Below are 12,711 nucleotides of genomic sequence, written 5' to 3'. Positions count from 1 at the left end.
TTTCAGTGTCTCTTCACGGTTGGCTGACTGTATAATCTTTAAAAACCAGACTGGTTCACGGTGCTGTGAGGGCCTAAATCCTAAACTTGCTCTCAGACACCAGAGCACCTTGTTGGGGTAGAGATATTCCTGCGCAGGGATGGCTGGAACTATGTGACAAATTGAGAAGGACAATTGTGAGTGAGGAGTAAGGAACAGAAGGGTACGATTTAAGAGGCCACTGCAAATCTTACCGATCTGTTCGTCACTCAAAATTGTACTTCTCATTTTCCCCCAAAGCTGTGTGTGTGTTTTTACCCGAGAGGATGTTTCATGCCATTGTTCCTATGACAACAGAGGTGAAGATAGTTTTTTCTTTGTCTTCCAAAGGACTTATTCTTTGGAAGAATTCAGACAGGAACAACTTTCTATGAAATTATGTTAATGTATCTGGTAAAAATAGTAGCCTGCATACTTTTAATTAGGGGTGGGAATCTTTTGGTACCTCACGATTCGAATCGATTCTTGGGGTCAGGATTCGATTAAAAATCGTAAACAAAAAAATAGAAAATATTTTTTTTTGTGCATCCATGTGAATAGCGACAAAATCATGCTTGCGGTTGTGATGAGCATATTACTGAATTTCTTTTGTGATGCAACATTTAGTAGGAGTTCTGTCGTTTCAGCACATGGATCACCAGCATGTGCTGTGCATGCTTGGAGGTCACATCACATGTCAGACTGTTTCCCCTCAGTCAGAAGCACCTGTCTTTTCACACAGGTTCAAAGGTCAAGCAAGTCAGCGCCAACCTCTCCATGGCAATGAGTGTTCCTCCGTTTGGGCAGCATGCACCCAACACCTCACAACAGGTTTAACCTTGCTTTATTAAAATGCAATAACAACATGATACGTTAGTAGATTTGAATGGATGACCATAGGCAAATTCCTTTTCCAAAACAGGTCTTTGGCTGTTTCCATGAGTCAGTCCGAGGTAATGCCCTTATTGCTCTTTATCTCTGGGGGTATGCGACCCTTCAAAGGCACATGTAACAGTTGTGCTTAAAAACTCATACAATCTCCAATTCAACAGAACATAGGTGTACAGAGTGAGGTCTTCGTTTCCCCTCCTCAGGAATGCAAGGAATAATTGGTTAACCTTATTGGTAACACTAACTCAATTTTAAGGTCTAAAAGGAACTGTATTCACATACAGACAATAGTATCTACATGGCTCCTAAAATCAGTTCAAACCTGGATTTACAGTGAAGTAGCTTCCTGTAGTTGTCTGAAGACTTAAGAATTCAAGTTTTCTTTCAAACAAATGTGCTTTTAAACTGCATACATCCTGTCTAATGTATACCATTAAGATGCTACAAAATAGTTTATCAGTTAAAGAAACAACGACAAAGTTTCACATTCCTGGTCTCTTTCCACAAAGGATATGATGTTTTGCAGACTTCAACCGTGGAATCTAGTCATGGTTTATGTTTTCAGTTGGAAATATTGTGCCTGGCTATCCAAGGTTCTTTTGCAAAGTCGGATTCTGTGCCAGATGACACTGAGCCACACAGAAGCTGAATGAAACATGATCATTACGGTAAACACTGTAGGTAATGGACAGGATTCCTTGGTAGAATAATATCACCGTGGGTTAAGACCCAGTTGTTTGTTGCTCCTGTTTGAGAAATGTCTCAGTTCCACTTCTTGCTCTCCAGGGGGCGGTAGGGAGGGTCCCCACCAGCTTTACCGGAGAGCAGAGATGCAACCTTATCAAACAACAGCACAGAACTGATCATACCTGTGATGAGAAAGAGACAGAGGAAGACAGGGGGGGGGGGGGGGCAAGGAGATGTAAAGATGTGAAAGGAGAAAGTGGGAACACAGACAGAGAGTAAAAGGCATTTACAGTGTCTGTACAATGTTTGTGTAAACCTACATGGCAAATAAACCTGACTCTGATTCTGAAAAAGGAGTGGAAGATGAAGAGAACAAGAGAGAAAGAGGGAAGAATGTCAGATGAACAGAGACAACAGGAGGGAAACTTGACTCCTTGTGTAAATCCTGTTCTGTCTGACCCAGCGTGTGGCACAAAGCCAACCATACACCTATTCTCATGTTCCCTCAACCAGGGCCGGAGCCACGGGCAGCCACAGGCCTACCCAATGTGTTCTAAGCCTATCGAAAAACAAAAATATCTCCCAAAGATTATGCACCGGGTGCACATCGCAAAGTAAATAATAAAAAAATGAAAATGAAAATGCCTATCCGTATTTTTCTAGACCTACCCAAAAATATGATTGTGGCTACGCCTCTGCCCTCAACTCTACCAGCTTGCTGAGTGTGTCACAGTGCTTCCTTCCTCTACACGCTCGCGTTCTTAAACTGCTAAGCAGATTTGTGTTAACACTGTCACACCCACACAGCGAACATTTAGACAACCAGAGACAGAGTTAGAAGGGGAAGAAAAAAAGTTGGATAAAGAGAAAGAGAGAGAGAGATAGAGAGAGAGAGAGAGAGAGAGAGAGAGAGAGAAAGAGAGAGAGAGAGAGAGAGGGGGGGGGGGGCTGAAGTCAGGGCCAGAAGTGTCTTACCTAAGACAGGAGCCAGCCAGTAGACCAGACAGTACTCTAAGAAAGTGTTGCCACTGCAGGGGAACTGAGTGGAGAAGGCTAGCGCAGGGTTAAGCACTGCCCCAGTGACACTGCCACCTGCAATAACACACACACACATGCACGCACACACACACACACGTGCACACACACACACACACTGCAGAGGTTAATTTAAGTGTAGGGTGACAGGGTGGTCTGTATCCTACACAGGGGCCCAGCCAGGAATTTTGGACCCCATGAAAAAAGAAAAAAAAAGAGAATTTCTATTCATTTTTCTATTTTTCGGGGCCCCTGTCAGTCAGGGCCCCTTGGAAATGTCCTAACTTTTCCCCCCTAAATGGCGCCCCGGATCCTACACATCTACACTGGCTGCATGAACGCAGCTGGCTCCAGTCACGCAACAGAGATGTTGCTACCATAAGTATTTATTTAGCAGTTTTAACAGAAGTACAGAGAAGGATTTAAACCCTGCAACCTCCTGATCTGGTGTCAAATGCTCCAACCACGAAGCTATTCCCATCCCAAGATTATAAAGTAAATCTGTGTAATGACAACCAGCACCCAAGCTGTAATGACCGTGTTACAGGAATCAGAAACAAAGCCACGGGTCTCTTGTCTTTCCACATACAAACACCAGTTACATATTAACTGTACCCCGACCTCTTCAGTCAATGCACTGTCATGCATGTATGAGATTATGCCTCTATAGGCTCCTAGTCATCCATGATGCTCGGTACCATGCAAAACTGCACGGAACTTTGCACCTGCATGTAATATGTAAAGTGCATTTCTGTGAGAAACGTTCTGTTTTGTTCTAATTCAATCCTATCTGTCCTGGTTCGTGTGTAAAGGCGGGGAACTCGCACCTGCATAAACCATGGTGGTGACAACCGTCGCTATTGCGTGCACCCGGTACTTTTCGTCCATCGCGAGCGTGTGAGTGGCTGCTGTCTGGACAGCAAAGGCACAGGCGAGCTCCACCGCTGCGGCTGTAGGCAGTGGCGCGTGAATGGGGCTGAGGCACTGGAAGCCAAGTAGCTTGTGTCGCAGGTGCAGATCGGTCAGCCCTAGAGTCCATACCACCCGGACAATCGCTCGAGCCACAACTGCCGCCGCGAACTGGCATGCTATCCGCAGCAGTGCGCATCTGCCCGTGAGGTTCCTTCGGTATGCCCTTTCGAGTGTAACGGAGGGGTTACCGATGGCTCCGTGAAAGGTGAGCGCATGGACCACTGACGCCAGGTATGTCAGTGTAAGGGCAAACCGGGGCTCAAGTCGACCTACTTCACCAAGTAGCTTAAGCTCGTGCGTACAAGCACACAATTGGAAGGTGGACACGAGCTCAACAGCATATACAGCAAGTCCGGTTCTTTCAAGCAGCCTTAAAATCAATCGCCGAGTCATCTCGCTCACCAATACGATCCCCGCCAGCAGAGACAGAGACACTGTAAAATCTGCCATGGCTTCTCAGTCTGCTTGTCTGCTCCTCCTTCGCCCGTGCCTCTCTCACCCGTTCCTTTCGGGTGTCACGGCAGTCCAGACTGTACAGTCTACCGTGCAGCACCAGGGTTTCAAGTCTACGCGTGAGCAGAAGACTTCGCTCTGCGGATGATTATCTCACATGGTACGGAAGTAACTGCGCCTCGGCATCTCCTTCAACCCCTATTCCCACTTACTCTGATGTGGTGAAACACTGCCTATAAGATGCTACCACAACCATGTCGGCCACATCTTAGAATAACATGCCACGCCTAGTCATCCACTTGGTGACGACCAATATATAACAGGTTATATGGTCATATATGATTGAATCAGGCTGGGTCAGCTCAAACTTGGAAATGCACCTATGATTAAGTAGGCACATACTGTTAGGACAAAAGAAATCAGTGGAAAGAATGTTCTCGCCATCAACAGCAGATGGCGCTGTTATATTATTTTTGGTTCATTTGCGACTCAAGCCATTATGGCCCACGGTGATAAGGTTAACCACGCCGTTATCAGTCTTTCACTCTTGGCCACCCAATCTAATATTCAGCGGTATTTTATATATTTAAAAAACACAAATATATGCTTGTAGTCAGTAGTTGTATGTCATGATAATATAATGTAGATTAGAATTTAGTTTGTAGGTGGGCTAGAATGACAGGTTCTGTCTACCTGCCTATACACCTAAAGCCTACCACGGTTGAACCAACACTGCTCGGGATAGGAGAACACTTGATTATTAGCCTACTATTATATGTCACTTCTCTTGTCCTGTGGTAAGATACTCAGCGCATGGGTTAAGAATCACAGACAAAACCGTGAAGCGGCGTTCGGAATTCTCACATGGGGAGACCCGCCTCCGCCAGTCTATGCCCACCTTCTACCGTGATAGACAGCCAAGACAGCCAATAGGCGGAGGACAAGGCTTTACTTGGCCCCTTAGTGTACTCGAAATTGGGTAGTGGGCGGGCGTTGCTATGTAGCAGTCTAATGTGTGTCTAACAATAGCCGTGGATTTGCAAGTTTGCCAGTGAGAAACTGGGCGATTGGAGAGAGTTGGCCGAATGCGTGCGTGCCTTAGTACGGGATCGGGAATCGCAACTAGGAATTTTCCAAACGATACCGCAGGAGGTGAGTATCACAAAGGCTATCAGTTTATACAAATGTATTTTTTGGACCCCATTTACGTGCCCCTAATAACAGTGTCTTTATATGCAGATAGGCTATCATATTTGATATTGATATTTGTCTGTCTTTGCATAGTGAGCACGAGCCATAAGAGACAAGCTCGTGTTCTCATTCTGGGTAGACAGCTACAGTAAACTGGAGCTGAGAGACGTTTACTGCCCGGCTACATTGTATCATTTTTCACCTTTATCGTTTTCCTAGTTTCTTCCACATTTGAGCGGAGGTCTCCATGCAGTTTTTTGAGATAACGGTTTTTTTATATATAAAGACAACCAGACAAAGGTTCAATTTTTCCATTGTTAAAGCACCGAGGTATTTTTTCACGAGTTGATTTAGTCTTGTATTTCTGCCCGCTGTTAATGAATAGTTTATTTGCCTCGCCTGGGAGTTAACTGTCATTTATACATCGTATATTTGCCCCCGTAACATTGTTTTGGTGCCCAAATTAATACATTCATGACTAAAAGTATAGTCTATATTGTTTTGCAACAGCTTAATCCATATTATGGCATTTCTGCAAGCAGGTTGGTCCCGGCTGAGCCCCACTTTCTAGGCTACTCCATCAAATGTAGCCTACATTCTGTAATAATTATATTTATTTCCACAGAACTGTACAAGCGTATAAAATAATTATACAACAGAATAATTCTCTAACAAGCAGAGCAATCCTGCATTTTCCATTTGTGATCCATTCATTAGGCTACACACCTTGGTTTGCTGCTGTCTGCCTAATCACATAGGCTATCATTCACGGTCTGACAAGATATACGAGTGGGTTTGAGCGAGAGAGCGCTGTAGCTTATTGATTAATGTCGAAGTAGTCTGGGGCTGTCGCTCAACGTTTGACTTAGCAGTTCTTAAATAAGACATTACAAATGTAATATCATTCTCAAACTAGCCATTATTCGAAAACATTTTAAAAAAAGATCCCCTTTGACTCCTATTATTTTATGAGTGGGTGACACCGACCAAACGCTGACCTTCGAGCCCCGTAAATCTTTTATCAAATATGTAGATAAAGAAACAGTCTCGGTGAAAGACATGTTGGCGGAAGTGTAACTTTTGTAATGTAACGGTAGGCGTTGTTAGAGAGTGTTTTATGAACGCTCTACAAACGTACTCGCATTATTATTTTATTTTTTGTACTCGCATTAACAACATGACCCACCACGTAGCCTAGTCAAATTTGCAGACAGATGTTTTCGATAAGGCCATACGAGTCCTCATCAACAAAACGTAATACAGGGTTTTAAGTCCACAGGCTCGTGCTGTCTGAGTGAGTAGGCTTTCTCTCTCACCTGTCATTAACCGGCATACTTTTTGGGGAGTTGTGGAGGAAGACTATTTCCAAGGTGACATGTCATGTCGGCTGATATGTCTGTCTGTATGACAAGAGTTTATTTAGCCTGTATGTAGGCCTGAATGGTTGGAGGACTTGATCTTGTTATAGTTTGTCCTTTGGTCTTCACGCTCTTTCTGAGGCTAGGCTATCGCTTGGCAAATATCTTGGCTTCCAAATACGTGACATCATTCAAGTGTGCCTGAGTCGTTGTTTCTGTTGTGTGTCTCTATAGAGTGTCTATTACTGCTAGGTGTGGTAGGTCCCCATGGGTGGGTGTGTTCTACACCATATGGTCCATCATCACCTCCTTGTCATCTCTCTCTCTTTCACACACACACACACACACACACACACACACACACACACACACACACACACACACACACACACACACACACACACACACACACACACACACACTCAAGCTTAGAGAAAGAGAACAAGTCAGATTCAGTGACACAACAAGCACTAGTAATCTGAGCAAGGGTGTGTATGCAACGATTCAGATGGTTGGGTGCTGATGTATGGTGTCCCCTCTCTGTAAGCCATCTACGAAGAAACAGAGGAGGCAGGGCTTGGTTACATTGTGTGTGTGTGTGTACGTATGTATGTGTGTGTGTGTGTGTGTGTGTGTGTGTGTGTGTGCAGGGTGGAAGCAGCTGTCTCATCAGTGTCAGCAGGATGGGTTCTGCCACATGGCTCAGTTCACATGTGTGTTTGTGTTTGTTTAGGCTGGTGGTCCGTAGTAAATATGAAAGGAGATAAACACTGAAACAGGGCGATGGTTGACTGGGTCAAGATTCGCACAGCTCTGTGTGTGTGTGTGTGTGTGTGTGTGTGTGTGCACACTGTACTCTGGTGAGATGGAGGACTGTTTCTTACATAATTGTGTAATTTGTGGCTACAAATGAAAATGGTGTCTCCTGTTATTACCCCTGTGCATGTGAGGGTGTGTATGCGTGTGGGAGCGTGTATGTGTGAGAGAGTGTGTGTGTGTGTGTGTGTGGGAGAATGTGTGTGTGTGTGGGTGTGTGTGCTCAACACTGCAGCTGACTACATTCAGACCAAACTCCATGCTCTGGCCTACATACCTCCTTCCTTCTTTCTTCTTTCCTCTCATCTGCTTCTTCTATCCTAGGGTCTTTTTCCACCATTCTCCCTCTCTCTCTCTCTCTCTCTCTCTCTCTCTCTCTCTCTCTCTCTCTCTCTCTCTCTCTCTCTCTCTCTCTCTCTCTCTCTCTCTCTCTCTCTCTCTCTCTCTCTCTCTCAGTAGACTCAGGACTATGTCATCAGAACTAACCCGTCCACTGAAGCAACAATAATACTATCAACTATAAATATCTCTCTCCCTTTCCGTTGCTCTAAACCCATGTTTCTCTGTCTGTCAGACCCTATTCCTCACTGACGTCCAATATCTCTGAAAGTGATTCCTTTTCCCATCTCTCTCTCTCTCTCTCTCTCTCTCTCTCTCTCTCTCTCTCTCTCTCTCTCTCTCTCTCTCTCTCTCTCTCTCTCTCTCTCTTGCTCTCTAATTTAACTCCAGCCATTCCTCATCAGTTTTCTGACATAATGTGGTGTCACTCAACTCCAACTGTTATTGCTGTCCCCTCTCCTCCCCTCCCTTCTCTCTCAACCCCTGTTCTTACCCCCCCCCCCTTTATCTTTCTCTCACTTTCTTGCTCCCTTTCTCCTGTACTTATCTGAAGTAACTCTCTGTCTCCCCATCTTCTGTCTAGTCTCAGCCAATGTATCCCCGTCTTGTCTGATTAAGTCCTGGATAAACCCAGTTGGCCTAGTGTTCTTCTTACTGTAAGCTTCACACTAAAAGCGTTGTTAATCACACCCACACCCACATATGTTCTCAGTGGTAGGGCACCTGTGCATTAACGCTAATTACTGAATTAAAGCACCTTCGTAATCCACATACTGCCACACCTTATGGCCACTGGAGTGTGTGTGTGTGTGTGTGTGCGCGTGTGTGTTGCTTTATGTCGCCCTCACGTCAGGGTGTGAATGCTTGGACAGCTGCAGACCATGCAGACCCATCCATGCAGACTCTCACCTCTCCTCCCCCCACCCTCGCACTGTCTTCAAATGTCTCTTTCCCTTTCATGTGTTTAGCTGTCTGTGGACCATAGAAGACCTCCCCTAAACACACACACACACACACACACACGCATGCACGCACGCACGCACGCTCCTGCTGGCTTGGCATCTGCAGTCTACATTTAGCAGACGCTCTTATCCAGAGCGACTTACAGTAAGTACAGTAGGGTGAAGTGCCTTGCCCAAGGACACAACGTCATTTTGCACGGCCAGGAATCGAACCGGCAACCTTCTGATTAATAGCCCAACTCCCTAACCACTCAGCCATCTGACCCCCCAGTCTGACAGAAAGAGTGTAAAACAGAGGGTGAGAGAGGGAAGGCAAGGAAGAGGGATATAGGGTGGCAGCCTGGAAAATTGACTATTTATTGAATAATAATAATCCCTGTCTTTCTCTCTCTTTTTTTCTCAGGCTGAACCAGTGTTCTTACAAGAGTGCCCCCTATTGGACATTGAGGGGTAAGGATACCGGCTGGCTGGCAAATAGGCTAGTGGCAATCTTAACATCATATGCTAATAGTTAGCTAGGCATTGTAGAGTAGTGAAACTGTTCCTTTATCTCCTTCACTTACATAACTTATGATGAGTGAGTGCTGATCAAACAGCTCCCAGAATGCACTGTGACGTGTATTATTAATGTTGTTGCCTTGGCGATGGGGTCATTTCCTTACGCTGTGCTCTCAGTGGGTCAGACAGCTGGTGGATAGAGGGTAGAGTCAGGGCCTCACCTCTCAGTGTGTGTGTGTCTGTGTGTGTGTGTGTGTGTGTTTGTGTCTCTCTGAGTTGATCAAATGAGCATGTGTATGTGAACACATGATGTGTGATAATGCATATTTGACCTTGTAGTATACAAGTATGTGAGAGTGCTTTCTGTGTGTGGGTGTGTGCCTGTTTAATGCTTTTCATATGAGGAGACTCAGGAGACTCCGTCAGCAATGAGGTCACTGACAAGCCCTCTACAGTTTACTTTGGACCCAGGGTGTGTGTGTGTCGTCCTTCCTTCTGCAGGGGTGTGTGAGGTGCAGGTGTGTGTGTGGTGCAGGTGTTTGTGAGGTGCAGGTGTGGTGTAACGTGAGTGTGTAGAGAGGTGTAACCTGAGTCATTTAGAGCAGATATCCTTGTGGGAGGCTGAACATTAGCATGACACACTCACACACACACACACACACTCACACACACACACACACCCTTTTCCCGTCTCTCCAATTCTCCAATTCTGAACATAGGTGGGTTTACTATGTATAGCTGGTGGGAGAGCGAGAGAGAGAGAGAGAGAGAGAGAGAGAGAGAGAGAGAGAGAGAGAGAGAGAGAGAGAGAGAGAGAGAGAGAGAGAGAGAGAGAGAGAGAGAGAGAGAGAGGGTGAGGAGGGAGACCAACTTCAAACACTTTTAGTGAATAATGGTTGTCCTACTGTTCCTCTGGACTGGTATTGTCCTCTTTATACTTCATTCCTTTGGTGGAAAACACACACAGACACAGACACACATACATGCAGACACACTGCAATAAAAATGACTGGAGAGAACTTTTCCAGCAATCCTTTAGATGAAACGGGTAGACAGCTGAATAAAAGAGATGGGGACAAAGAGAGAGAGAGAGAGAATGAGAAGCAGACATGAAAAGGAGGAGAGAAGATGGATCTTCAGCCTCTTTGTGCTTCAGACAATCTGCCGGTGGGACGACTGAGCCTATGATGTCATCCTGCTCGGAGGGAGGTGTAGACAGAAAGGAAGAATAAAAGAAAGGGAAAGAAAGACAGAAAGAATGACTTTTGGACACGGGGAGAGAGGAGCAGAGCTTTGGAAGGCTAGATCTCGATGGTCTGGAGTTTTATTTTGTTCTCAACTCCCTAACAACCTGAGATACAGGAGTGGTAGATGAGGAAGAGAGAGAGAGAAAGTTGGTTTTGAATTTAGGTGGATTCCTACGATGTCATGGCTCAGTACCCAGGAGATGAAGAAAGAGTTGCGAACACACACACACACAGTCTAAGAGAACACACACAGAGACAAAGAGAACACACACATCCTGCAGGGAGAGTAAGTTTGCACTTGGACAAACCCAATGCTCATGCACAAAAGTTCAGAACACAACACTTACACACACACACACACACACACTCTTACACATTGACTACTTTTATTGCTGTGTGTAAAACATGCCATAAAAGCCTTGTGAGGTCTGCATCATTGAACACACTAACCAGCACACTGATCAGATTGATCTTTTTTTACTGCAGTGTGTGTTTGTGTGTGTGTGTGTGTGTGTGTGTGTGTGTGAGAGAGAGAGAGAGAGAGAGAGAGAGAGAGGCAGACAGACAGACAGACAGGCAGATAGATAGATAGATACAGCTTAGCTGATTAATGACTGCCTTCTTTTTTCCCAGTATGTGTGCGTTTGACAGACAGATGGACAGACAGTTCAAAAATAAGCTTTTTGTCCTTTGTGTGCGTGTAAGTATGTGTGTGTGTGTGTGTGTGTGTGTGTGTGCATTCCCTCCCCATTCTGTTGTGTCAGTTGACATTAAGCTTATAAAGAGTTATTAGGAGGGCCTCTCACAGTGCACAAGTGCATCCTGGGATTGAATCAAGCACTTAATGTCAGAGAAGGAGAGAGGCTAAGAAAGAGAGAGTTGAGGCTCATTCTACCTTCTGCCCCTCCAATCTCCCTCCCCCCTTCCCCCCTTTCTCACTCTGTATTTCACTTGTGTTCCTTCTCTTTAACTGACCACATAGTTGATCACATAGTTGAGTCTCACCTCTCTTCTTGGAGTGAGACATGCCATTGCCCTCACAAACCAGCCAATCGGTCAGCCCGATCACAGAATGAGTCATCCCTGACCAATCAGTCGTAAAGGATTCCATTGGCCGGTGGATGATTTGGTTTGTCCAATCAAAAGTGACTCAAATGGGATCAGTCTCTGATGTGTGGAGTTGTAGAGTGTGTGTGTGTGTGTGTGTGTGTGTGTGTGTGTGTGACATTATGAACAGCTCAACAACATGCCTCAGTGAGAAGTCTCCCTTGGTGGGCCTCTAACTGAAACTAATCTTAGTGTGTGTGTGTGTGTGTGTGTGTGTGAGAGAGATGGTGGTTTTCTCCAGTCTAGCTCTTTATTGGATTGTGTTGTGTGTGTGTGTGAGAGTGTCTTGTCTTGTAGTTCAGCACAAAGGGCCTTGGGGCACAGAAGGGTACTACTACAGAAGGAGGTGATCACACACACACACACCACAGAGACACACACACACACCACAGACACACACACACACCACAGACACACACACACACTTATACTGCTACTAAGCTAGGACTAAAATAATCAAACCTCGAGCCTTTAAGAGTCCTTTAGTCTCTCTGACAGCACGGCCAAACTTTTTTATCCTGCTCTGTCATGGTCCATTAGTGATGACATCACCCCACCCCCTCACCAACCCTCTCTCCTCAGATACGTTTACGATAACACTGTGCAGGGTGCCAAATAGATTATGCATGTTTTACATGCACCCCCCCACACACACACACACACCTACACACACACACAGCCATCTGTGTGACCCTGCCGGAACATATTGCCCTCAGGGGAAAGTACAGACCAGGGGGTGTGGATGGGATTAAAAGGGGGGTGGGGGGGGGGGGGCACTCTGAAGAAACATTGTGTGTGTGTGTGTTGTTGTAATTAACAGCACTTTCAGTGTTAAGCTTACAGTAAGCACAACACTGTTGGTGTTAGATGAGAAGGAGGAGGTGAAGATGGAACTGATCACGACCAGAGGAAGTCTCCTACTGCTCTGGTCCAGCAGGCGTTGATGAGTCAGGTTGTTCATCGCTCTCCTCTCTCCTCTCTCTCAGGCGTGGCTGCTCTTCACACACCAGCTGGTGTGGATGCACACACGCACACACACACACACACACACACACACACTTATTTCTGGTCCTTACAAGGGTATTTCTGGTCCTCATGCACACCCTCCCTGCCCCCCTGTCACCCTGCCCCCCTGTC

At 45.7% G+C, this 12,711-nt stretch overlaps 2 protein-coding genes across 4 annotated transcripts in view; one reads left to right on the top strand and one right to left on the bottom strand.

Annotated features, from left to right (window-relative positions):
- Positions 1 to 853: 853 nt before the first annotated feature.
- On the bottom strand, positions 854 to 4,182 carry aqp11 (aquaporin 11). The gene is made up of 3 exons (XM_084674272.1): positions 3,459 to 4,182; positions 2,572 to 2,688; positions 854 to 1,778 (listed from the first exon to the last, which is right to left on the bottom strand). Exons 1-3 carry the CDS (start codon positions 4,051 to 4,053, stop codon positions 1,672 to 1,674), a joined length of 819 nt encoding a protein of 272 aa, XP_084530398.1. The 5' UTR covers positions 4,054 to 4,182; the 3' UTR covers positions 854 to 1,671.
- A 902-nt stretch (positions 4,183 to 5,084) lies between these two features.
- Positions 5,085 to 12,711, top strand: part of pak1 (p21 protein (Cdc42/Rac)-activated kinase 1) — a 35,275-nt gene continuing 27,648 nt past the window's right edge. For 2 of the 3 annotated variants that reach the window (XM_084674983.1, XM_084674979.1), the window contains exons 1-2: positions 5,085 to 5,208; positions 9,126 to 9,172. The gene's annotated coding sequence lies outside the window, so the exon portion shown is untranslated. The remainder of the gene's footprint in view (positions 5,209 to 9,125; positions 9,173 to 12,711) is intronic. The other variant, XM_084674982.1, reaches the window with a different exon arrangement.

This window comes from Hypomesus nipponensis, chromosome 15 (genome assembly GCF_054491055.1).
Source record: "Hypomesus nipponensis isolate SF chromosome 15, ASM5449105v1, whole genome shotgun sequence".
In the NCBI taxonomy this organism is placed as follows: domain Eukaryota; kingdom Metazoa; phylum Chordata; class Actinopteri; order Osmeriformes; family Osmeridae; genus Hypomesus; species Hypomesus nipponensis.
The sequence above is the reverse complement of the archived record's forward strand: the minus strand, read 5'-3'. Positions and strand labels throughout refer to the sequence as shown.

Bases quoted from the DNA above. Each gene is read 5' to 3' on its own strand.
- aqp11 (XM_084674272.1), bottom strand. From the start codon at position 4,053: ATGGCAGATTTTACAGTGTCTCTGTCTCTGCTGGCGGGGATCGTATTG. The intron at 2,689-3,458 runs GTGCGAGTTCCC...GTGTTATTGCAG, and splicing joins CACCACCATGGTTTATGCAG to GTGGCAGTGTCACTGGGGCA. The intron at 1,779-2,571 runs GTAAGACACTTC...TTCTCATCACAG, and splicing joins CTGGCTGGCTCCTGTCTTAG to GTATGATCAGTTCTGTGCTG.